Source organism: Sebastes umbrosus, chromosome 19 (assembly GCF_015220745.1).
Source record: "Sebastes umbrosus isolate fSebUmb1 chromosome 19, fSebUmb1.pri, whole genome shotgun sequence".
Lineage (NCBI taxonomy): Eukaryota > Metazoa > Chordata > Actinopteri > Perciformes > Sebastidae > Sebastes > Sebastes umbrosus.
Window position 1 is genome coordinate 24,391,171 of NC_051287.1, and position 27,316 is coordinate 24,418,486.

The 27,316-nt window shown below is 40.6% G+C and overlaps 1 protein-coding gene across 2 annotated transcripts in view; it reads right to left on the reverse strand.

The window, feature by feature from the left end:
• The window catches only part of gpsm1b (G protein signaling modulator 1b), a 39,507-nt gene extending 13,647 nt beyond the window's left edge, over positions 1–25,860 (reverse strand). For both annotated transcript variants that reach the window (XM_037752957.1, XM_037752956.1), the window contains exons 1-9: positions 25,579–25,860; positions 10,877–11,098; positions 8,920–9,055; positions 7,717–7,859; positions 4,396–4,519; positions 2,886–3,001; positions 2,213–2,368; positions 2,012–2,120; positions 1,802–1,916 (exon numbers count right to left, since the gene is read on the reverse strand). In XM_037752957.1, the coding sequence (XP_037608885.1) occupies positions 1,802–1,916; positions 2,012–2,120; positions 2,213–2,368; positions 2,886–3,001; positions 4,396–4,519; positions 7,717–7,859; positions 8,920–9,055; positions 10,877–11,098; positions 25,579–25,661 (1,204 nt within the window). In that variant the 5' untranslated portion in view covers positions 25,662–25,860. The remainder of the gene's footprint in view (positions 1–1,801; positions 1,917–2,011; positions 2,121–2,212; positions 2,369–2,885; positions 3,002–4,395; positions 4,520–7,716; positions 7,860–8,919; positions 9,056–10,876; positions 11,099–25,578) is intronic.
• Between the last annotated feature and the right edge of the window lie 1,456 nt (positions 25,861–27,316).

Here is a 27,316-nt window from a genome sequence, read left to right on the forward strand (position 1 = left end):
TATTTTTGTCAAACATAGAAGATAAAAGAGCAGAATCTAAAAACTACTGAAACAAAGATTTTAAAGTATGTTGTCTGTAGTTTAAGGTGATTTATAAATGCCCATTTACTAATTAACCCCTTCAGTCACGTTTATAAACAATTATAAACGTGACTGGAGCTCAATGGACATTATTTTTTGTTCCCATTTCTATGAAATGGGAGAGCACGTGCAGCTCCGAGACAGCTTTCCCTAACCACGGTTTGCAGAGCGCAAACAGACACATTTAAACACACACACACACAAATACAAGCACACTCACACAGAGACAGGCTTTTACATCTGCCGCGCCCTCTCCCTCTGCCATTACTAAGGACACGGAGTAACTCGCTTACGTAATGTTAAAGAAATAAGGTTACAGTGCACATAAATCACTGATGGCCTAAAGTCTTCAGCGCATTGAGTCCCAAGATTCATTTCTTTGTTTGTTTCACCAAACCTATGGTTGCATATAGATTTAAACATCCCACATTATACAAAAACTAAAGCAGAATAAATCATTAAGAGAGATACACACATCAAGCAGTACACCTAAAATCAGCACAGCCTAAAGTGTTATGTACAAACTAAATTATTACTTTATAAAGGATATTGTGCTTTGCATGCTGTAGCATACTGTGTGTTTCCCCGGTGACATTCTAAGGTAATGCTCACAAAAATAGCCACTATACCTGGACAATTCTTCATAAAATGCAATAAAAGCTCTTCAGTAACACTAAAGACCACAAATCTGCTACATTTAGCCCGTTTGCCTATCTCATTATCTGAACAACTATAATTAGTTTTTAAAGAGTTTTTCAGTATCATCCCAATACTAACATTCAATAGAGAGTACATACTGTACAAACATACTGTAAATGAAGGGATCTCTTAAATCAGACTCTCCCGCTCTGTGAATTTGTATGTGTGTGTGTGTGTGTGTATATATTTATACTTTTGTTTAAAGGAATAGTTAAACATTTTGGAAAATACACTTATTTGCTTTCTTGCCGAGAGTTAAATGAGAAGATTGATACCACTCTCATGTCTGTCTGTTAAAGGGACTATTTGTAACTTTCAGTAATTCTTCTCAACAGCGACACCTGTGGCCGTGAAATCTACGAAAGTCAGCGTCGGGCTCGTGCTTGTGCTCGCTCTACATAGACATGAACGAGCATCGCTCAAAACAGTGAGGCGACACACGTCAGCTAAAACCGCAATATCACTCTATATTTCAGCTGCTTGGCAGTAATGTTAGCTGACCAGACGAAGGTCTCTCCATGAATCAATGCTGATACTTTGTTTGCTTCTCCTGCCTCATCGCAGGCTTCAGCAGCGGGGCTCCGCAGTGTGTCTTCCTGTTCTCTCCGCCCGCAGCCGGAGTGAACAGGGAGACACCGGCACCCGGTCGGTAATGAGATGACAAGGTTTCTCTCTGCAGAGTCCCGTCACTTCACAAAACACGGAAAACCTCTCGTTTGTCTGGTGAAGCTGCAGCATTTATTTCTGCACAAACGTCCACTGTACATTCACTAGATATTGCGCGCGCGCTGTCTGAGTGAAGGCAAGCAGGCAGAGGAGCGGGGACGCCGGCCACACGCGAGCGCGCATATGCGAACGCGCATGTGTGCCGACCCGGTACATTTATACGCTTAAAAAGTTACAAACAGTCCCTTTAAATATGAAGCTGCAGCCAGTTAGCTTAGCTTAGCTTAAAGACTGGAATCAGGGGGAAACAGCTGGCTTGGCTCTGTTTGACGGTAACAAAATCTTTGAGTGTCACCTTGCATCTCAAACTCTGAGCTGGATGGTGAAAGGTCGCTCTCGTTGACCCCCAGAACCTCCATCAGCTGCTCCACATTCATTCTGGCTGTCAGTTCCCCATTTCTGTCTCCGATCTGAGGAGGAAATGAAGAGGCAGGGTCCAGATGGGTCACATTAGTTTGATTGCAGGAAGACTTTACCAAAAGGGGCATTTTTGAGAATTTCTCACTTCTTTCGAGATGTCCAAGTGCTTTCGGGCGTAGTGGAGAGCTTGTTTGTGGTTCTGTAAAGACACGTATGCGTTTCCCAGACTCCAGCAGGCACGGCCCTCACCAACTCTAATGAGACATGAACATACAGACAGATGTTTAAAAACTACTCCTGTACTCTGGCATGTCTGTGCATATGCGTTAGATATTGCTCATTCTACCTATCAGTAAGCTCCTGAGCTATGTACAGGTGCTTCAGGTGGTAGTCTATGGCCCTCTCATACTGCTGCAAAAGAGTGTAGGTGTTTCCAAGGCTGTAGCAGGCCTGAGCCTCCATCACCTGGTCCCTCAGCTGCCTGGACAGCTGCAGAGTTTTCCTATAGACAAAGAAACAAGAGGATGACGCATTTAGATTTAGAGAAAATAAGGTACCTCATTAAAAAGACAGGAGGGTAGGTTCTACAAAATATGATCGCCTTTTATGGATTACTTTAACCAGACCAGAAACATTAACAAATATGAATACCAACATCTTCATTATGAGTTTACCACTCTTGATTATGACAACAGAATTCTGACAGAACCTCTACAGATACACTAGTTGGTTTGCTGACAAGGGTAATACTCATTCACCCCCTATTTTATTTTATTTTAATTTATTATTTATTTTTAAAAAGAAACAGAGGGATAAAGTGAGTGAAAGAAACACTGAACATGTAGAAGGTAACAAAGAGGTGAATGAGAAAAGGAGAAAACAAATGGAAAAAATAGTCCTACAGCCCTTTTTATGGTATTTTAAGAGTTCTCGTGTCGTGCATCAGATTTGTTTCAGTCACATGCAGATATCCACTTTCCCTTTCCTCCACTAGATGTCAGACTCTCCTCTCTCCTCACCTGTAGTATTCAGTGGCTGTGTTGAACTGGCCCAGGAATATCAGGGCATTGCCGAGGTTACTGTAGGCTCGCCGTTCTGCCGCTTTGTCCCCAAATTCTTTGGCTATGGATAATCGCTGTGGATGACAGAGCAAAATTAAAACAAATTAGCACAATATTTTCAACCTGCCACTTTTAATTTTAGCAGCTAAATATCATAAAATGCTAACTTTTCATGTCATTTCACCTGACTTTGCCCTATGTTTTTTTTTTACTCAATGTACAAGCAGAGGCAATTACACAAGTTCAAGTTGCAAGCTCTGTTCTGACCACATGGGTCCCTGAAAAGATGTGCTTGCTGATGCAGCAGCAGCAGCAGCGGCGGTGCATCAAATCAGCTCCTCTGATTCCCTTTAAAGGAAGTGTGCTCTCCTCTGTGGCACACTGATAGATTTGTAATAGGGAAGAGAGGAGAGGCCGGCTTCTCCCATGAGGAAACAAGTGGTTTACAATGGAGAGTGACAGAGAACATGGGGAGAGAGAGCTTGAAGCAATGCTTGCAACTGATTCACCAAGAAACCAATTTCCTCAATTTTTTCCAAAGAGAGGTCATCAATCTCTGCACACTGTGTGTTGGTACAGAGGGGGGGCAGATTGTGATCCACTGAAAAACTCCAAGGTGTTATTTACTCGCAAGAAAAGCTAGGACTCCCTGCCCTTGCACTCTCTGCCACACATGCCATCTCTGTGCATTGGAGAGTCTTGCTATTTTGCATGTAAAATTTTAGACGGACTGAAGTCTGTGCAAGCCAGGCAAACTAGGTAAGATATTTTCTCAACAAGAAGAAAATGCATTACGGCCTGCTTCTTCGCTGAAATGAACAGCAGTGTAGTCTGACTGCACCCATAAGCTAAAAGCTCAAGTTATACAAACATGTTTGATCACAACGCAACAATAAATCAAATTTTGCGGTAACCGCTTGTTTGTTTCTGGGCTGCACATAAGGCGGAGAACAGGATGACGACCACGGTTCTGCAAATTTATCTCGTGGCAGCACTGTGGCTTCAGGGAAGACACTCGAAGATCTCTGGCTGGGACATCATAGCCACACAGCATGTGCACAACAAGCCACCAAAACACCACAAAACCATATTTTATTGTGCGTGTTAATGGTTTGGACAAGCCAAGGCGAAGCCAACATGCTGTACTGAAAACAGAAGGCCGTGAGTGATCACAGTATTTGTGAGTCCTGATCTAAATAAGAGAGATAAATAATGAAAAATGTTTTCGATAACAGAACTGCACTTGATTTGTATTTTACACACCAATCAAGTGCATTCCAGTGCAGTATCACGGCGGGCCACAAAGTTACTAAACAGCTGCAAGGTGAATGACCTTGTGTCAGAAGCAAAGCAAGGCTGTTGCCCTGGCGACGCAAGGTCACTGTTCTGCTCTAACATGACAACAAGGCCGATAGCTCTTATCTATGCACTGGTGGTATTAATATGATGCTGGTCTTGAGTTTCTCACCTGACGGTGGAACTTGATAGCTTCAACGAAGTTTCCCAGCAGATAGTGGGTGTTGCCCAGGTTCCCGTAGGCCCTCCCCTGGGCAGCTCGGTCTCCGAGTTCTTTGACCAAACACAAGTTCATCCTACAGAGAGAGACGTATACGGCAAGTTAGTAGCAGTATGTAAATTATGTTAGAGTGGCAATCCTTAAGATTCCAGTCCTGGTTGATTTATCAGTTCTATTTGAGAGAAAAAAATGGAATTGTGCTTAGAGTTTAGCAGTCTGGAGTCTTTTTGTTGATACGTGTGCATAGAAATAGAATAGAAAAATTCAACTTCTATGTACTTACAGTGCGGTGCCTTCAAATGGGGTCGTGTTTACCATGTTCACGAGAAGAGTCCATATGAACGCTGTCAGAAATGGCGGAGGCCACGGAAGTTAATTTTTCGGTGCATAATAAGTTAATATATTGTCATTTTATTCGTATATTGTTATTCTTCGTAACTGTATAACATGTCTGAGGAAAATGTTGATATTCCCAACGGCCTCATCTTTCTCCATTGTCATTATGCCTTTGCATTTACTGCATTATGTTACCGACTTGCCAGCTTGCTAAATTGTTAGCCTCTGTGGCTTCTAGACGCCGACCGTAATGTTAATATTGCCGTTGCTTAGCAGCGGTGTTCTCACGACTTAACCACTTGAATGCCGAGCATATCTAGTACACGACTTCCCATGTTGTAAACACGAGCTCACGAGTTTCATTTGAAGGCACCAATGAGTTTCAAGTTTTCAGAATTGTGTTCATAGTTCCATTTTTTGTTTGTCTACAACGGAGAAAAACTGTAATTTTCCGGGAATGTCACCACATCCACACCCATTTCATAATAATAATAATACTGAAAACATAGAAATATTGCAATACTTTCATCAGTGGGCCATAGGCTCAATCATTGTTTTACCTCATTTGGCGATCGATAGTGACTTAACAGACATTTATTTAAATGAAAATTTCCGAGATTAAAGTAAATTGTCACTATATATGTTAACATTAGATAATAGCTAAATATAAGTTTGTAATAGATTCATATATGTTGGTGTAAACCAATGGTATTTGTTTATTATGATAAGTTATGAAACACACAAAAAAGCTTACTGTATTTCTTTTTGCTATATTGCTTATTATATAATAATAAAAATGACTAATTCAACCTTTAATGTGTACCTCGTATTCATGTAGGAGTTCTCTCTTTCACCTTTGCCAGTTTCTCAATTTGATGTTAACTGCTCCATTGTTTTAAAAAAGGCCTTAATAGGGGCTATACAGTATAATTGCCCTGTGAGATGAGCTATCATTATGGGGTTATTATGTTTTATTTATCCAGGCAATGCCAAATGTGCATGCTATTTTTTCACATCTATGGAGCTACACATTCCCACCAGTGAGTTGCTTTTTTCTAGCGAACCTTCAGAAAGTATTTAATCCCGCCACGTCTTCTGAATTTTGCAGATTTCATTTTAAATTGATTGCATCAACACTGATCTACACATAATCAACATAAGTGTAAGATATTTGTTGCTCTTATTTCCTGATATTTAAGTTATTCAGTAATATTTTCCCTACTTTGCAGAGGCACTACAAATACTGCATTCAATTTCCTATAAAATGTCATTGAGAGTCTACCGGTGACCAATTCAATTTGAAGCCGACGATTTAGATGTCAGAATGTAAATTCTACAATTAAATTTGAACTGAACACTTCGGATAATGGCGTGGAGATAAAATATGTGTATACTATTGCGTTAAGAGTGAACACATTCTTTACAACAGGCTGCTGTCCACCCCAAACCGAGAAACCCGAGGACAAATCTGATAAAACTGCAGAGCTCTTTAGCTGTGAGGGAAGATCTTGTCAAAAGAACAGCAGTGTGTAGTATATCACAAAACTGGGCTATGAGGCAGATTGGCCTGAAGGAAGCGCTTTCAACAGAGAGGCAAACATGAGCCTGGAGTTCGCCAGAAGGCATATGAAACACTAAGAGCATGGAGTCACTTATTCTGCGGTCTGATGAAAATCTTCAGCAACAATGTGAAGTCTGAAAAAATGACTCGACTCATCATAAATTCTCACAGCGTCCCAGTTATAAAGAATGACAGTGGCAGCATTCATTTAAGCATCTGGGATTGAAGGGATTGTGAAAATAAATGGAACAATGACTAGTGGAAAATTCAAGTAAATGTTATTCTGTGTATGTGTGAGCAACATCTTAGGGCTGTTAGTTTTGATAAAACCACCCCGGCCACAGAGCCAAATCAAGTCTGGACTGCCTCTTGACAAGAATTGTGAAATTCAGAACAAATGGAGCAGCCAAAGCCAGGAGTGAAATATCAGTAAAAAAAATATGCTTTTTCCACCCACAGATGTGCTCTGATCCACATTACTCTGCACACAAATCCAGATGTGCCGCACAGGACCAGATGTATTCAACAATAAGGTAGGTAATAACTGCCAGAGGTGAGTCAAAGTAGGAATCAAAGTAGTGACACATGCCAATATAAATGAGATTTCTGTATGCGTTTTTGGAAAGGCAAAATATTCTTAATCCATCAATATGTTTTCTGCATTAAATCCACTTTGACACATAATGTCCAGTTACGCTCTAGTCTGTCACTGTGGTTTAGATTTTCTGTTGTATACATCCATCTGTGTATGTAGGGATGTCACGAGAACCGATACAGACTTCGGTTAGAATTCGATGCCAAAAATCGGAAAATGTTACGATACTAGTTCCTCTACAGTACCGCAGGTAGATCAGGGCTCGAGATGACAGTGTCGCATCGTCCCGGGGAGGATAGAAATTTTCCCCGATAACGCTACATGAATAACAAATCGGTGTTGAAATTGGCAGGAGGAAAGCTTTTTACGTTGTTAGCAGCAGCTGGGCAGCACAGTCTTGCTTGGCTAAATAAAACGTACCGAGATGGCATTTAGTTACATTATGATGTGTTCAATCTATATTCAGTAAAAATGAGTATTAAGCAAAGGTAAATTATAACATTATCAAGATGTGTTCTAATGTAATCTTGTAAAATTTTGTTTTTGGCAAGAAACTTGAGGCGGATCATCAGGGATTAATAAATAAATTCGCAAAAAAAAGTATGCACATGGGAATAAAGGAGTGTATGTTGAGGTACATGGGATTCATCACTTTGTTTTGTTTTTTACCGGGGTATCGAATTGGGCATCAAGACTCGTGGAATTTAACTGGTATTGGTATCAATTACTAAATTTCTGTGACATCCCTATGTGTGTGAGTTCACTACTCAACAATACGTACTCATAAAAGCCAGTAGCCCTTTGCAGAGTGTCTCTGACATCAGGAGGAAGGTCCCCTGGTTCCTGGGTGCAACCCCATAACTGCTGTTTGCCCTTCGCGTGAAACACGTTCCCGATGTTATACAGAGCTCTGGCCTCTCCAACCTGCAACCAGACGGTAGAGAGACACAAAAGAGAAAGGTTAAAAAAAAGTGGGAAAAGGATGCAGGAAGATCTCTCACACATATCAAGACATGTGTGTATATTAGGGCTGTCAATCGATTCCAATATTTAATCGAGATTTGCAATTAATCGCATGATTGTCTATGATTAATTGTGCATTTTTTATCTGTTCAAAATGTACTTTAAAGGGAGATTTAAGTATAGTATATAGTATAGTATATAGTCAAGTATCTAATACTCTTATCAACATAGGATTGGGCAAATAATCCCATGCACATATCGTACAGTATATACATATATGTACATATTTATTATTGGAAATCAATTAACACAAAACGACAAATATTTTTCAGAAACCCTCACAGGTACTGCAGTTAGCATAAAAAATGTGCTAAAATCATAAAGTGGCAAAACCAAGCCCGTCAGTGTGCTGACTTGACTGTGATTTGCACCAAAACTGCATGTGATCATGTAGTTATGATGACTTAATTATTATTGAGTTGGCATGTCAGTAAAGGGGAGACTCGTGGGGACCAACAGAACCCATTTTCACCCCTTTGAAAATGGCCATAACAGTTTTTCCTCACCCAAAAACTTAGCTTTAAGTTTTTGAAGCTTTAAAACTTTAAAACTGAGCCTGCTATTACCTCCGAAAGATCAATTGCATTAATGTGCGTTAAAACTAATTTATGTTGACGCGTTATTATCAGGTTAACTTTGACAGCCCTAGTTTACATCAATTACAAAGATCTTTATTTATTTATATTCTTTTGATTTCCTTTTTTTTTCCAGAAGATTGTGTGTATACGAGCATATGGACATCCACATATGCCTACAGTAATATGCTTAAATGAAGCTTAGAGTTAAACTGGAGGTATAAAAATACAGCGTATACATGTAAAATGTCTCAAATATTAAATAGAGATTGTGTAGGACAATTTTGATGCAGTCAAACGAGCAAATAAACACTACAGGCAGCAAACTGAATGTATTGTAGCTTTTTGAGGACTTTTATTAGAGATGCTATAAAAACGTGTGTTACCTTGTCTCCCTGCTCTTGAGAAATATCCAGGTGTCTTTGACAGCACACAACAGCCTCATCGAAGCGCCCCAACACTTTTAATGTGTTACCAAGGTTACCGCTGGCTTTTCCTTCTCCGATTCTGTCTCCTATTGTTCTGAGAAAGCAAAAGAAAACACATATTTGATATTCAGTGGTGGGGGCTACAGTTTTTCTATGTCAATGTCATTTAGTTAAACAGTATCCATTAGAAGAAGATTTAATTGGGAGATAGTACATTTTTAATTGGTTGCTTACTGACTAGGACCAGGTCCCAGTGGCCCTGGTGAGACTCTAATGTAACAAGGTAAATCTCCCCAAGGTCTCTGATCAGTTCCCTGCTGAAGAACCAGCTGCACTCACTGCAGGGGACCGGATTACTCATACGAGCTAAATATCCAGCTGGTAGTCGACTGTTACTGTTACTAAGTCCCCTCACTTTTTCTTGGAATTTTCTTTGTCTAATTCAATGTCAATATAATCAAAATCCCCAATGCTCTTTATGCATCTGGTCCGGGTATCAAATGGTAGAATCATTAGTACATCATTCCTCCCATATATAGAGAGCTCCGATTACATAAATGAGCCGACTAGTGATGTGAATAACTGTTACCCAGCTTCAAAGTTTGCTTTATTAAGCGAAAATCATTAAACTATTATCAAATCACAACTAAAAGGATTCATTTATAAATGAATTGCAATCAGGCTCCAGAGATGGACACAGCAGAATGTCTGTTTTCATTTGTTATAAATTATAAATCATTGTTTCATCTGCTTCAGTCACTGATTTTAAACAATTCATATTTTTTTCCAGCTATGCAGACTGTCTTCAATAAAAACCCAATGGAATCTCATGTAACTGGTAACAAGAAGTTCCTCTCTTGACAGTTTATTATTATCAATATAAAATAAAAAAATAAAAACTTTAGATTAATCATTGGAATCCTTATAGTTTATATTATTTCCTTTTCTGTAAGTTCCCTTAGTAGGAAGATGCTGTCCTTTAGTGCCTGTTACTGTAAGAGCTTTAAGCCACCAAAGCAGACAAACAACAACAAATATGCAACCAATGCCTCATAAATTAAACTTTCTGGATGTGTTTCATGTGGTTTTGAATGCTGGGATAAATATGCACAAGCTTTTCTCCGAGGCTGAGGAGAGTGATTTGTAAAAACAAAATACAGATGATTACTGTTGATCATGTACAAACAAATTACAGGCAACATTCAAGCACATTTCCCAATAACTTAGTATCTGACTGGATGAAAATAAATACCTCTCTCAAATTCAAATTAAAAGGGAAACTTTGCCGATTTTCAACTGACTTTGCAATGTGGGTGGTATGAAATGATGTTCGGCTTCCTTCTGTGTTACCGGCGCCCGGAGCTCTCCCCCCTTTTGCCTGCGAGGGTCTGCCGGATGAGGCAAAATGTAATTTTGTGTCATCCGGTGGACTTTTGCCGGCATGTGAGCCACCCACATTGTAATTGCTTCCCAGATATAACGTTGTGATATTTGGAGGAGTGGACGGTCACGTGTTCTGTGCTCTATGATTGGACAACGGTGTCACGTGTTCATGAATTATTCATGTTCTGCCTTCGCCGTCAGAGACTGTAGGTTTTGAATGTGACCAATCAAAGAGCGGACACATCAGCCACTGTCTGTTCCATCCCCGCCTCCAAAGTCTCAAAAGTCAACTTGATGAGCGAGCGAGTTGAGCAGTTGCGAGCGTGTAGAGAGGGTCGAGCGAGCGCTCATCACAGCCCCCGCGCTCGCGCGACTGCATTTGTGCATGCGGAGCAGAAATGCTTCCTCGCGATGATGCTTTTTCCGCGAATTCTGATCCTAATTAAACGCCATAGTACGGACAACCCAAAAACATAATGCCTCCAGCCACAGCTGTCACCGGCGCGGAGGCATAAAAAGGTACAGTGCTCACCTGGCCAGAGTAAGGTCATGTTTGTGGTACTCCAGGGCTTTGCCGTACTCTTTGAGGTAGAAGTAGGCGTTGCCCAGCTGGCTGTAGATGGCACTGAGGGTCTTAAGGTCTTCTGTGCCGACCTGCACGGCTGCCTCAAAAAACGCTGTCCCGCCTTTAAAGTCCCCGGCCTTGCACAGCCGCTCTCCTTCCAAAGCCAACTCCAAGCAAGAAGCCTCCATCCTAGAGGGTGCACACACAGGTTTACACGCACACACAGGTTTACACGCACACACACACACACATACAGGGAAAGACAGAAGACAGTATTAACACATGAGCACGATCAGAGATAGAACAATGTATAGTAATATATATGGATTATTACAGTGGCAGAGCAATATCTTCTCAGGGTAAGGAACAAATTGCCTGCATCGCCATGACAACAAGGTCTGTAGCCATATCTGTGGACTGTTGCCTTAGCAACAGAGTCTAAGGCTCAGGGATGAGCACCTTGAAAAGGTGTTGCACTTTTCGCTCATTACTGCTCACATATAAAGACGTACAGTTGTTTTGCATTAATGGTTGAGTATACTGTATATGAATAGTAGTGCTTTCTATAAAAAATATAAAAAGAGTCAGTCATCAACTGATATTCTTCACAGTCCATGTGAACAGGGAAAAATCAGCAAATCAAAAATGTTGGTCATTCCTGTGTCAACACATGACAATCCGAGTGTATCTGCTCCCCTATGTTGCTAAGCTGAAATACATTAGAAGAAACACTTTCCAGAAATAAATATCAAAGGCCAAGTCAAGAGGAGTCTTCCCACCACCTCTACAAGCCCTAGTTACCATGGCAACTGCTGGATCAACGACGCCGACTCAGGGAAAGTAAAAGAAATGTTAACTTTGTGTGTATTGGCGACTTCCTTAATGTTAAGGGAACATTTCAATCAATTCATATGGTATTTGATGGAACCCATATCTGAAAAGTAAGCATCTCAGGGCTATAAGATGATGTGCACAGAACACACAGATATACTATTTTTTAAGATGTTTGTGAAATAAATAAATATAAAATCACAAACCAGGTATGACAGGAGACAAAATAATCATTTACCAAAATATTGATGTATCAAGACAAAAATGTGTAGACATATGAATATACTACTGTCCTTTAAAACATCTTGCACATACAGCACTCAGTCCCAACATGCACAACGAGGCCTCGTCATTAGTGAGTTGCATCCAGAAAGTCTGCACCCAAGGTTCATTGTATAATCCAGGATAAACTAGAGACCAGCCGATTTGGTTGCAGCTCTAAATTCCAGATACGGTACTAGAATGTAGAGTTAAGCAAGGATTATCCTCCAATCTAATCTGTTTTACAAATGGCACTCATTCAAAAATGTAGCAAAGAGATGCTGTGAACCATATGTAGTTTCACCTGCAGCTTCAGTAGGGAAACTCAAAGCGTTCAATTGTTTCATAGGTGCATTGAAGAAACACTTCCTCCATTTCTTTAAACACCTCCTATCCCATGAAGTATATCTATCTGTCATTTAATCTCTATTTACAATGGTCAGGGCCCCATCTCATTTTTATATCTATTTATTTGATCTACCTGTTCCCTTTTTCTTCATATTTCCACATTGCAATTCACGGGACACGGGAATGTTTACCTAATTTCACTTGCACACAAACTACTATTTTGATTCCCTGTAATGTTGGTCATCTTAAATTTAATGAAGCACAATTCACACAGTACAAGCACTTTTGTATTTTGTCACCTGTGTGTAGTCAAGAGCAATGTAGATGCAAATGTCTCCTCAGTCTTCCTGCTTGTCAAAATCATGACCGTAATTGCAATTGGTACATATTTGTCAATGCCAAAAGGATCTATTGTAACAGGTAATTAACAGTTAATTACATTACCAACAGGATCTTCTGGTCAAATCTTCTCAACGTCCTGATCTAGAATCAGTGTGCTCACCAAGGTCATTTGCAAAAACCTTGTTTGTCAAGCATCAACATCACCACAGAACTAGAGATGCAGCGATACCGATACTGGATCAGTTATCGGGACCGATACCAATTCAAATAGCTGGATCGGATATCGGTGTAAATCGGGCCAATATATTCAGTTCAATTCAATTCTATGTTTATATACTCAATACATTATTCACTTCAATTTTAATTCCAATTCTAATCTGTTGCTGCATTAAAAAGGTTTACACTTGAGTTGTTATTCCTGTTAATCTTGAAGATTTTTTATCAAGTTGCTGTTGTAAGATTTATCATTTTGATCATAAAGAATCAAATAAATTTACATCTATGTTTTTAGTGATCACATTTTGCTTTACAAAGTTAGGAAAGCAATGTTTAAGTAAAGCCTGTTGTTGCCTTACACATGAAAGAATGAACTCAGTCACCTCCACACAGTGAGGTATACAACTTATTAATTAAACCCTGGTATTGGATCGGTACTCGGTATCGGCCCAGGTATAGCTATCGGGCCTGAAAAAGTCAGGTCGGTGCCTCCCTACACAGAACTGGTCCTTTTCGGTGTTGAAGCAGTACCTGTGTTTTTGCTTGGTTCGTGTTTTCTCCACGTACACCTGAAGCTCCAAGTGTAACGGCCTTAGCATAGCTTGAGGTCGGGGTCCACAGTGGACCAGTCTACACATAGCTCGCTCTGCTCCGGTCAGAGGACAATGCTCAGATGCCATGAGGACAAGGGTGAACAAGACTGGCTATGTCCAAAAATTGCAGTTCACTCAAGCAGTACACTAATCACTGGTAATGCAGTGCTGAGGCTTTTACTGACATCAGCTGATAAAGCTAATTGAGATGAAATTTCCAGCTAATAGTTCTTCTTTTTCAAAGTCCATATTGTCCACTGAATTACTCCATAAGAATCCAAAAATGTCAGCAATGTCGCAGAAAAACCTGGACACAATCCAACAGGAATTTCTACACACAGTCCCAGACCGGCCGAGAATCACATCTGCTTTTCAAGTCCTTGAGGACGCTCCAAAAATTCAACGATGAACCCTCTACTCCCACAGCCGGGTCAGTCAGGAGGGAATTGTAGAAAATATCAGCTGTGGCAGCGAGATCCATTGTTCTGCCTTGCCATTACAAGCCACGCTTTGAAAGAGAGGGGGGACTGTTTAATGTGGGGAACAATTTGGGTGAGAGCAGTCAAGGGACAACAAAGCGAGGGCAATACCTCTAAGCTTGACCACTGGCCCAATGAGAGACAGAGAGGAAGGATGAGAGAGAGAGAGAGACAATTGCTAATCCAGTGACCTGCAGCTCCTTGGAGGAGACCACAGTGCACTGATTGGCCCACACTAATCCAGCTATCTGCTGACACTGGGAGAAACATTTTTAGTTCACCAGCCAAGACAAATACGACTGAGTGAAGAGGAGGTACGGGACCAATACATGTCAAGACTGGGAGTGCATACATTTTCAATTACATTCACTCAAAATTTAAACGCGATTGATCGCACGATTGTCCATAGTTAATCGTGATTAATCGCAAATTAATCACAAATTTTTTATCTGTTCAAAATGTACCTTAAAAGGAGATTTGTCAACTTGACTCGACTATGACTTGCCAATACTGTATGGGATTATCATAAAATGGGCATGTCTGTAAAGGGGAGACCCATAGAACCCATTTTCATTCACATATCGAGGTCAGAGGTCAAGGGAACCCTTTGAAAATGGACATGCCAGTTTTTCCTCGCCAAAATTTTTTGCAAGCTTAATTTGCCTCCTTCGTGACAAGTCAGTATAACATGGTTGGTACCGATGGATTTCTTAGTTTTGCTAGTTTCATATGATGCCAGTATCTTTACTCTAGCTTTAAACTGAGCCCTCCAAAAGATCGATTGTGTTAATGTGAAATTAGCGCCATTAAAACAAATTTGCGTTAAAACATTATTATCACGTTAACTTTGACAGCCCTAGTTTATGCGCTATAGGTACGTAAACACAATCTAGAGCCATATTATACACTGCCAATGTGCGGTTAACGTATACTTTATACTGTGCCTGAACGCATCCCGTGTCTGCCATGGAAACATCACACAAGCTTGCCACAGGTGTAACTAATAACATTAACAATGTTCCATATAGGTACATCAGTAAGCCATGACAGCATGCACAATACCCAGGCCCTACTACTGGAATACCTCTATACCTCTAACCACTAATCATTTTACTAACTACACCTGTGTGTTTCCTGCTATCACACGTAAATGCCTGCCAGGAAAAAGGTCTATTGAACTAATATAAGGTATATATAAATAATACAAGGTGGTGTACCATAATCAAACATCAAAATCTCGATATACTTGAAAAAAACATTGTAATTAAATGAGATTACCCCACAATCTAAATAAATGGAGTATTTTATTCCCTTTTCCTGCTATTTTGACAGACGTTAGACATATCCTTGTGTCAGTTACATTGTGTCTCACTACCAGAGCTGCCCCATTGGACCGCTATAGGCCTTTCTCACAGCAGTTACTGTACATTTGGACTTTGGTCAGAGTATCAAAAGCACAGGTGTTACTAACAACATTAACAATGGCTCCGTTTTAATCAAGCGTCCCAGTCGTACCAGGAAACTGCAACCAAAGCAGCTACAGGGTATTCAGCCATCATTCATTGTATTATTTACACCTGTGCTTTTGTTACTGTGACAAAAGCCTATTAAAATGTCTTCTGTGAATAGGCTTATATGTGCTGACCTCTTCAAAACAGATGCTGATACTGCAGGCTTAGATCATAACTAGCGCTTTGATCTAATAAAAAAAAAGAATCGTTTGACCTTGGTAGTGTCCACCACCAGATGGTCTTACAGTATGTATTTTTTCCCCCTGTTACTTATATCTAGGGATGCACCGATACAGATATCAGTATTGGGTCCGATACTGTGCTCATGTACTCTTAAACCGCTCCATTAGTATCTTGCATGCAGGGCTGCGGTCGTTAAAGTCCCACCCAATTATTATCAATGATTTAATTATTAACATCCCTAATGCAAACTATGTTTGATGGCATCAGAAAAACACAAAGTTGGATGTTAAAATGTCAGCAACAGCATCAAGTTGTATATTCAATATCGTTACAGTTAGAAAGTGAGGAGCATCTGATGAAAATAAAATAGGTTTTCAAAGTCATTTTTAAAAATGTAATGGTATTATTAAAGCTTCAATAGGCAACCATTTTTTGGCATAATTTGGCAAAAATTCCATAATAATCCATTAAGCATATTGTAATTCAAGTGTTCTGAGAGAAAACTAGACTTCTAGACTGCACCTCCTCATGGCTCTGTTTTCAGGCTTTAAAAAAATTTAGCCCGTGACGGGAGACTTTGTCCAATCACAGGTCATTTCAGAGAGCGAGCATTCCTATTGGCTGTGCTCCAGCTGGTGGTCGGTGCTTGGTATTTCCTCAACTGATCTCGACATGGCTGCCAAGTCACAAACTTTCTCATTTTACAGCTAAACAGTACACTACAAGATGTTACTGGAAATATTTGAGTAGAGAAATAGTGACAGAATATTGATTTATATTTGATCAGCACTGCCTAGTAGTTTGACCGTTTGTTCAGAGTTCGCAAATGATTGACAGCTGCTCAGAGACGGCAGCTGGATGTCAGACTCCAGATCAGCTCTGACTGGTTGTTTTCCTCGAGTCTGTGAAATCTTGCAGATTTGTCCGGAGGACACCGGAGGCACATGTTTGTTTTTTCAGATTACCTGTCTCATGCACTACTGTAGAAAGGGTTATGCATCCCTACTTACAGTATATCACTCTCTAGCAGTGGGCGAGAGGGGAAAATAAATCTTCTAATACTATGAATACTACGAAAATTTTCTTAAAAATCAGTTTTGAAAGAAACTGCTGATGAATAACAGAAATGTCTGCTGTTGGCAAATCCTGGGAATTTAATACCTGACAATCATCTACAGTATACAGTATGTTGTCATAGTGCCCAAACATAACTCTTTCAATCCTTAATGGTCCTATATTATCAGTCTGGTTTGGACAGCAAGGCTTTGTGTGGCAAACTAACAAATAGTGGCGTTTTTTGTGGGGAAATAATAAATAATTGGGCCATCAGAACCATCCAGTCCCCTCATTCAGAGGGAGATCTGAAGTGACCAAACCGTCTTCCTTGCTCATGACAAATTAATCTTGCTGTTGTTGGAGCAACGTGTCCACGCCCGAGAGTGAAAGTGCTCGAAACATCTTTTAGGTGGGCTGGCAATAACAGAAGCGAGTCATCGCTCTTCTGCAACAGTGGAGGGGGGAACCCTCCACAAAGAACGTACACTCACCGGCCACTTTATTAGGCACACCTGTTCAATTGCTTCTTAACACAAATAGCTAATCAGCCAATCACATGGCAGCAACTCAATGCATTTAGGCATCTAGACGTGGTGAAGACGACTTGCTGAAGTTCAAACCGAGCATCAGAATGGGGAAGAAAGGGGATTTAAGTGACTTTGAACATGGCATGGTTGTTGGTGCCAGACGGGCTGGTCTGAGTATTTCAAAAACTGCTGATCTACTGGGATTTTCACGCACAACCATCTCTAGGGTTTACAGAGAATGGTCCGAAAAAGAGAAAATATCCAATGAGCGTCAGTTGTGTGGAGGAAAATGCCTTGTTTTTCAGAGGTCAGAGGAGAATGGGCAGAGTGGTTCGAGATGATAGAAAGGCAACAGTAACTCAAATAACCACTCGTTACAACCAAGGTATGTAGAATACCATCTCTGAACGTACAACACGTCGAACCTTGAAGCAGATGGGCTACAGCAGCAGAAAACCACCCGGTACTAGCAAGGTGTACCTAATAAAGTGGCCGGTGAGTGTATATTGCAAAGAAGTGAAAGTCAATTGTTTGTTTTCATGAACGGCAGAATGGTGCGTCGCTTTAAATGTTGCGGCCGCAAGGAATTGTGGGACGGCATTATCTCCTTTCCTTTGGTAAAGGATGGTCCAGTGTATCCTATGCTAAAGGTGATAAATAAGGAAGCATTGAAGCATCTTTCCTTAGCATTTAGAGAATTCAAACAGCTCTCAACATGGCTGCTACTTAGATACTTCTGGGTCATTTCACTCCGTTAGGAACCTTCCTCAGCAAAAAAATGTGTCAAGGAGGTAGGATAGGAACCTAGCATCCATCCAATCAAAGGTGGAAGCCGAGGCTTTGCAAGGACAGCAGTGCAGTGTCTTCGTGGAAGCATGATAGTGATGAGGAGTAAAGCTGAAGCTCCTGTTGCAGAGGAAAGACAAAGATGAGAAGGAAGACATGAGGACACTGACTCCAGCAGATGGTGCAGGGGCCTCTATAAACCAGGACCGAACTGTAAAACCCTGAATAGTAAAACAGATTGTGGAAAAAGGGTGTAGCTTTAATAACGCCTGGCGACACGGTTAAATAACTTCAGCTGTGCAGTTGTAAAGTTAGAGGCCAATATATCATCACTCATCTTGATCAAAGTCAGTGGACTCAAAGTACTGCGTGGGAGCTAGCTTGAGGGCAGAAAGAAGAATAAAAGAAAAAGAGACCAAGAGTGAGAGATTTATGCAAAGAGCGGCACAGCAAAGGCACAACAAGACAAAACAGGGATTATTCTCCATGAGAGGATCTTCACAGGGACTTTAATCCTTGTCATCGTTTGTGGTTGGAGTAAGAATGGATGTGTGCAGTACAGTCTGCTATTCCCTCCTCTGATTACCTCTCTAATTGGTCTGTTTGGGAGACACTATCCCATAATAGCCTGCCTGTGGTCTAAGAGTCTCCCACCGCCATTACCAAGGCAGCACAGAGTACATGTAACACACTGGACAGGTTTCAGGGAGTAAGTAAGTGAGGTAGACGTTAGGTCTGTGTTTAAGCTGAGCTATGACATATTTGTTCTTTCCGTGGGAAACAGCATGGTTGTCTTTTGTCATGTGTTATAGTAAACTGAATATCTCTGGATTCAAAATATCAAAATATATCACCTTGGGCCGTGGTCAATTTTAACAGGCATTTCCCTATTTTCTGACATCTTATAGACAAAATTGTTTAGTGATTAATGGAGAACATAATTGGCGGATTAATCAGTAAATGTGTCCTGTCTGGATGTGATATGCTGCATTTTACCATTTTTAATAGCAGATTTTGTACATGCAACTAAAGAAAAAACGTTGCCTTTTGCACGCAAAAAGTAGACAATAAAGTATTCTATGAAAATTATTGTTAGTTGCAGTCCTACACTGTTTTACATAATTGCAAACTTTGCTTGTTTGGGTCTGTCAAGGCCGTGACAAACCAAGCCGACGGTCGGCCGTCAGACAGTTTGAGGCCGTCGGTGAGCGTCTTTTGCGGTGTATCCCGCACCGTCAGCTCTAGTCTGCCCATGTTGGAGTTCTTTCGGAAGAGTCAGCATGTTGAATCAGCAGCATGGCCATCTAGAATAAGTCTAAGTGGTGAGTGAGAGTGTTGTGAAAATGGTCAGCAAATGCCGCTTTGTTTCTTGTACGTATCATAACAACGGCCTGCATATCCGCAATCCTCGGTCTTCTGGTTTCCCTTTTTGAATGACGAATACAGATTATTGCCGCTTGCTGGTGTGGAGAGATATTTCCTGTCACGCAGGCACAGAACGTACATGCTAACTGGCCGTCGGCTGAAGTCTTTGCGTTGTATTCAAATGCAACTTGTCGGCCTTCATCGCCGCCAGTTCTCTGATGTCTGCTTGGTGTGTCTGGGCCCTTAGTCAGACAAAACACAAAATTTAAACTGGCACCTTAAGCTTTAGGAAGTTGTGTTGGGCATTTTTCAAAAATCTTTTTGTAGACCAAACAATAGGGATGTAACGGTGAGGAAATTTTCCCACCGGTTAATAAACTTGTGACAACACCGGTGTGACCGATTACACCGGACATTTTAAAAGAAAAGATGACGGTCAATATGTGTAGCGCGCTTACTTGGATGTTTAACGTCAGGTGTCTGTGTGTCTGGTCTCTTCGGTTATGCTTTCACTGCGGGACCACAGGTTTCCGCCCAACGCTGCTCTGCAGCTCACACCAGCTGTGACCGCTCCGTCCTCCTCGCAGAGATTACCTCATTAACGGCATGGCAAAATGACGGTGGGGGCGGTGGGTACGTAATGTAATTGGTGTCTGCCCGACCACCGTGTAACACCAACACCGACTACCGAGGCAAGCCTACCAAACAATTAATCAATAAAACAAGCAGCAGATTAATGAAAGTAATGCAGCCCTAGATACAACTTTCACAAACTAAATAGTTGTAAACAAATGCTGCAATATACACCTGCTGCATACTGTACACCACCTCTTATATTATATTTTATATGAATGAAAATCAAAGTCCCATGAACCCATAAAAGGTCTATCAATGATAATAAATAGTACAATTTTGAAAAGTTCCGATATGCAGCCACAACCTGAATATGAAATCTGACCCAATTAAATCCTGATGTTATTTCACTGAAATATATTTCTTCATAAAAATAAGCACATTTTTATTTTACATTTTTTTCTTGGAGCTATGGGCTGCACAATTAAATCAGATAATAATCGCGATCACGATTTTGGCTTCCCACAATTAAATGAACATGATCGTTTGCAATATTGACGCTTAAAATGCGTGCTCCGCTCATAGAAAACTCAGCTGCATATCAAATCAAGCACTTCCCTAAACTAAGAGCCAGCCATCAGCCGGCGGTCGAGATGACTTGGTTTCACTTTAGGGAGCTGTCATGCCGCTGCACTCGCAACCTACAGCAGCAAACTGTGAAAACCTTTCCTGAATGTTGGGGCTGCAGTCCAGAGTAGAAGAGTAATATACTGTATATTACTTGTTTTTACCCTCATAAAACAAAAATGCATCGAATTCAGGTGAAGAAGAACCTTTTTTTAAGTCTCATTTTGATGCAAAGATTTGTACATTAGCAGGAATGGAAGTGAAAGCAGCGCTCTGTTTCTTTAAATGTGAAATACAATCAAATATTTTGTCTTTAAAATCAATGAATAATCGTGATCTCAATATTGATCAAAATAATGGTGATTGCCATAATCGTGCAGCCTTCCTTTGTGGATCCTTATTCCATATCCAGGGTTCTACACTACTGTCCCCATTATTCTTGGCTTAGCTAAGAAACTCTGTGCTCGGAGTAGTAATCCAGCCATAATTACAGAGTGCCACGGCTAGTTGTCAGGGAAACCAAAGAGAAACTCTCTAGGAATGTTTTTTCCTCTCGCAGCGCATGTCTCTTCCAGTTAGAGCAGAGCTGTCTCCTTCTTTATGCTTTTGTCTGATTTGCTTGTAAAATGGCATTTTATTTTCCGCGATTCAGTTTCTCTGAACCCTGTTTTGTCAGTTCCTAAACAACGGAAAACATTGAGAGAACATATGACATTTAGGGAAGAATCATTGTAATTTGATATCATAGGCAGTAATTCCCATGATCCTTGGTTTCTGTGACGAACATGATATGGATCTAATGACATGTCCATCTTCAGTGTCATTTATCCTTTCACAATGAGGTGATGTAAGGGCACCGCCTTTTGTTTGATAGTTATTATGTTCTGTTGCTGATTGAAGACTGGATAACGCTGAATGTGTAAAACAGGAAATACAACTGTGTTGCTCTTCTCGGTCAGGACAAAGGTTTCATAAAGAAGCAAGTCTAACTAAGGTTTCAGTACACATATCATAATTGAATTTAACAGAATCAGTTATCTGTGATGTAAGTAGACTAGGGCTGCACGATTATGGCCAAAATGCTAATCACGATTATTTTGATCAATGTTGAGATCATTGTTATTTATCACGATTATTCATTAATTTAAATGTATTTATTTATATATATATATATATTTATAGATTTCTTTTAATCAAACCAATGATGAAATTGCAATAAAAATATTTTAGATTATATATAAACCGTATATATATAATCTAAAATATTTTTATTGCAATTTCAACATTGGTTTGATTAAAAAAATCTTGGCATTAGTAGGTCTAATTATATATTATAATCTGCTTAGAGATAGTGTTAGGAAGTTAAATATATATACATAATCATAATTCCCTCTCTAATATCTATTTCATATGGCTTTGAAAACATCTCCTTCAAACAACCGGATTTATTCAAGTTTCTCGCCAAAAAATACATTAGATAACATTTGAACGCATCATGAAAGGGTAAAAATGTACCATCAGCCAGAACTCATTTTTGACTGTGACCATCAAAAAATGGGATATATGGGCCTGCTGAAAACCGGCCGGCTTTGGATGGCTGCTGACTGATGGTCCATCTCTAGCTGTTAGTTTAGGAAGGGCTTGATTTTTCTATGAGCGGAGCATTTTCTGTGGCTGTCGCAGGAATGTAATAAACCAGCTACCTGCCCGCGTGTTCTCTGCCCGTGCACTCCTTGTGCGTCACAAAGTCTTCCACAAGCTGCTAGCTTGACAGCTGTGAGTACTAACAATAGCCATGTTCGCCGTTCACATTCATTATGATATGTTTATGTTTGCAATGATAAGTTTGGGGGAGTGGCTGGGGTTGAAGGCCTGAAGCGACGGACTGTCAGTGTAGCTGACTTGGTGACTTTCTCTCTAGATTTAGGGACTTTTGGAGCTAGTTAGCAACTGATGCTGCTAACTACTTTCATTGGAAAAGAGTTGGCATCACTGGGCTCATTTTTTCGACTGGATCATTTTTAAACATCTAGTTTACTCTTGCTGGTTTCTCAAGATCGCCCATCCTGACTTTAATGCCTGGAACATGAGGGCCTAACAAAACTAAAGCATTTTACAGGACTTGTTTGTTGATAAAGACCCCACAGAATGCACAGATAATATCCTTGTGTGTCTCCTGTGTTTCCTTAGCAGCTTCAGACAAAAAAAAGCATGCACAAACACACACACACAAAAATTTCCACAACCAACCCTCATCGTAGAAAGGTCATGTATTGACTTTATCTGTTTGTAAAATAGAAAGAAAGCAATCACTGAGGGTAGACCTGGCCATATTATCATGACCAGCACTGTGACTCATAGCCTGTGTATTTATCTTGTGTGTGTGTGTGTTTGTTCGGGACATGGACAACCTTGCAGGGTTTGTGAATGTCACTTCAAAACTCTCAACAGTTATTAACATTCCCAGCAGTCCGCTCTGTGTCTTCAAATGAAGGGGGGGGGGGGGGGGGGGGGGGGGCACAGAAAATGTGCTTGCTCAATGTATGTTACACAATTACACACATTGATTTGACTTGCAGCACTCCGCCTCCAACCATTTCTTTGGAAAATGGTACCATGCTGTTGTCATCACTTCCCTAAATGTTTACATAATCCGTGGGTGGTATATATCCGATATATTCTACTTGACTGACTAACAAAGATGTGGAGGCACACTAATATAATATAATCAGTGTTATGGTGATTAGTAATTTTGAAAATGTCAAATTATAAAACAAAGACGTGTATTTCTGACAAGTTTTACCAAAATATGATCAGCAGTGTCTAAGATATGACATGACACAAAGGCAAACAAAACAGATAAATAAGTCAGTGCAACTGTGAAAATAAGTAGAGCTGCAACTTTTTTGACAGTTGATCAATCGTTTCAGGCATTTTTTAAAGAAAAAATGCCAAACATATTTTCTTTAAAGTTCTCAAAAGATGAAACTAGGGATCATTATATAATGTAATTTTAATTCCCGTTTATGTTATGGCTATTTTTTTGCTTCATTAAAAAGGGTTACACTAGAGTGATAATTCCTGTTAATCTTGGAAGATTTTTTTGCAAAGATGCTGGTGTACGATTTCTTATTTTAATAATTAATAACAATTTAATAAATTATATTTATGCATTTATTTGTTACATTTTGTTTTAAAAAGATAAGAAAACAATGTTTAAGTCAAGCGTGACGTTGCCTTACACATAAAAGAATGATCCCAGCATTCAGCTTATCGATTAAACACTGATATCGGATCGATACTCAGTATCGGTCGTTACCCAAAGCCCAGGTATCGCTATCGGTGTCGGGACTGAAAAAGTCAGATCGGTGCATCCCTAAAAGTGAGGATTTGATGCTTTTCTTGGTAATAGCCTACATGAAACTTAATATCTTTGGGTTTTGGACTCATAATTTCATAAAACAATGAATTAGAATATGTCATAATGGGCATTTTTTTCTCTTTTTTCTGACGGTTTACAGGCAAACAAGTAATTGTGTTTCAATTGGTACTGTCATGAAACACAGTTACATGTTAAAGCTGTATGATATGCAAATAGAGCAATAACACAGACAGTAGTGAGGCAAGAAAAGCGAGAAAATTTGCAAATGAGTGGGAACATGGTTATGACATATACACCAAATATGCAAATAAGTGGTTAAACTGTCATTTTGACAGCTTCTGCTACACAAATCTATCTTCCCACACACACACACGATACCTGTGTTCAGGTTGTGATCTCCTCACATACTGTACAGTTTGCTTCTGCACCCACATGTGGCACCTTTAAAACCAAAGACATGTGTATACTGTCAATGTGTCCAACCTGGACACAACTCTCCTCCCAAGGTCCACATCTTCTGAGGCTCCTCTCAGTCTGCACATTCCAGCCACAGCAGCTCAGTGACCCGAGCCAGGAATGAGGCTTGGATCCGGGCTCTGGCTGCAGCAGCCGTGGCTGCTGGGTCTTCTTGAGCTTTAAATCAGTGAAAGCAACTCCACCGTGCTTCAGAAACTGGTTGCATGAATTGGTCTCAGTTATCCACATGGAGAAATTGCGAGCCAATAATTTAAAATGTCAACATAAATGGGAAGAATCTTGGGGCCCCTTTTCTGCAATATTTGGACTCAGTTTGACAATATTTCTATTTGTATATTGATCGTTTTGTTTTTCCTTTTCTCTGTTCTGTTGTTGAATACTTCCACTATGGACGGCTTGCATTTAACCATCACGTGGATGATGCTGTATGTAATGATATGTATGTTTTGTCCTTAACATGCGGTTTAGATAATTCTCTCTTAAGTTATCACTCCTCCCCAGGTGTAAATGTGTGTGAGTGTGTGAGTGTGTGTATGAGTGTAAGAGTGCAGGTGGTGAACTTTTGGGTTGGGTTAGGGGTTTTGATTTTTGTCTGATGTGGCTGTGGCTCAGAGGGTAGAGCAGGTTGTCCACCAATCGGAAGGTCGGCGCATCGATCCCCGGCTGCTCCAGGTCACATGTCGATGTGTCCTTGAGCAAGACACTTAACCCCAAATTGCTCCCGAAGGGATATGTGTGAATGAGTATTTAAATTAGATCCTGATGGGCAAAGTTGGCACCTTAGCAGCCTCTGTCATCCACACAGTGTGTGAATGGGTGAATACTTTACATGTAGTGTAAAGAGCTTTGAGTCGGAAGACTAGAAAAGCGCTGTATAAATGCAAGTCCATTACCATTTATGTGTTGTCAATAAAAATAATATACAAAAACAAAAAAATGAGTGAAAGCTGGCTGGTCAAGTTCCGCCTGACTGACTGCCTGCCTGCCTGAGTGAGTGACTCCTCCTCAGTAGGAGCTGGCAGAGCCTCTCTGTTATTCTGCCTCCAGCCGCTCCCTCTTGTCTCTCCTTTCTCTTTCAATGACAGCCCCCTCACAGCCCCCCTGGCTCCTACCTTGAGTGCAGTCTCTTGCTGGCCAGGTCCTGGTCCTGGTCCCGGTCCTGGTCCACCCCGTTAGCAGCGACAGACTGAGCCATAGAGCTGCTAGCCTCCTACAGCTCGCTTCCTCTTCCTCGCTATGAGCCCCCCCTCACAGTTATTTCCTCCAGACGTAGCAACCCTTTTCTTTCTCTTCTTTCTGTCGGTCCGCTTCTTCTCTGTCACTCCCTCCCCCTCTCTCTTTTCCCTCTCGTTCTTCGCCACTGTCTCTCTTTCTCTCTCTCTCTCTCTCTCTTCCCTCTTTCCTCCTCATTCACCACAGCAATGGCAGCTGCTGAGAGGAAGTGACGTATTGTGCAAATAAACTATAAAAACGCCTAGCCCCGCCCCCCTAAATGACGTCACAGGCCGGGGAGTTGCTAGTTAAATGTGCTGACTGGTGAGCAGCAAGACAAACTGTGTGTTTCACACAATGACATCATGTCCCGTACCAATATTATTTACAAAGTGGAAATGAAAGAAGGCATAACCTTGTTTTTAAGACAAATGAGTTGTGAAAAAAGTAGTAGACCATCACTGACAAACAACAGTTACCAATCCTGATCTGGAGCTTTGCTTCCTCTCAACCTGTAAGTAATTAGACCTGAAGGTTTACAGTAGCACCTATTGGCTTATTGGTTAATTGTCACTTACCCACAGTATTTGACCCCTTTTGTGAACAGAGGCTAAAAAAATAGGTATTAAAAATACCCATAAAAAATGATTCATTGAGATCTCTTATGCAAACCAAAAACTAGCCATTCATGGCATGCAGTAGCAACTACAGTGCCTTAATGGAGTCATCAGCTGGCTGAGGCTTTGTTTGGCCTTTCATGATGTGAAAACACATTTAATGCTCACTCAAAGTATTTTATTTTGTCAATGTTTTATTGCTCTTGTTTCAAAGTGTTTTTACCTCTGACAACAACACAGATAGATTTCATCTGTACACAGTGGTGGATTAAAGTGGCAGTAGGCCGTATATATTTTTGTCATCATTGGGCAAAAATCCCATAATAACCTTCCAGCATGTTGTAATTCAAGTGTTCTAAGAGAAAACTAGATTTATGCTCCTCCTCATGACTCTGTTTTCAGGCTTTAGAAAATCTAGCCCGTGACGGGAGACTTCGACCATCACAGGTCATTTCATTGAGAGAGCGTTCCTATTGGCTGTGCTCCGGTCATGTGACTGGAACTTGGCGTTCCTTTGCCAGATTTCACAATGGCGGAGGCATCACAAACTTTCTCATTTTACAGCTAAACCTTGCACTACAAGATGATTCTGAAAACATCTGAGGAGAGAAATAGGCATTAACGTAACATATTGATTCATATTTGATCAGCGCTGCTTAGTTTGACCGTTTGGTCGGAGTTTGTGAGTGATTGACAGCCGGCTCTCATAGACGGCAGCTGGACAGCAGACCTCCGATCAGCTCTTACTGCTTGTTTTCCTCCAGTATGTGAAATCTTGTAGATGCCACTAGGAGCACCGGAGGAAACCGGAGGACACCGGAGGACACCGGAGGACACAGAGGCCTGTTTCATGTACTACAGTCACAATATAGCGACCGTTTTATAAAAGTATATTTTAATCATATTTGCTCCAATCTTGCTTACTTCAGCTTTTAGGTGGTCAGGGGCCCCTATGCTACTCTTTGTATGGGCCCCCCACCCTTACTCATCATCAGGGAATGAAATTAGCACCTGCCACCTG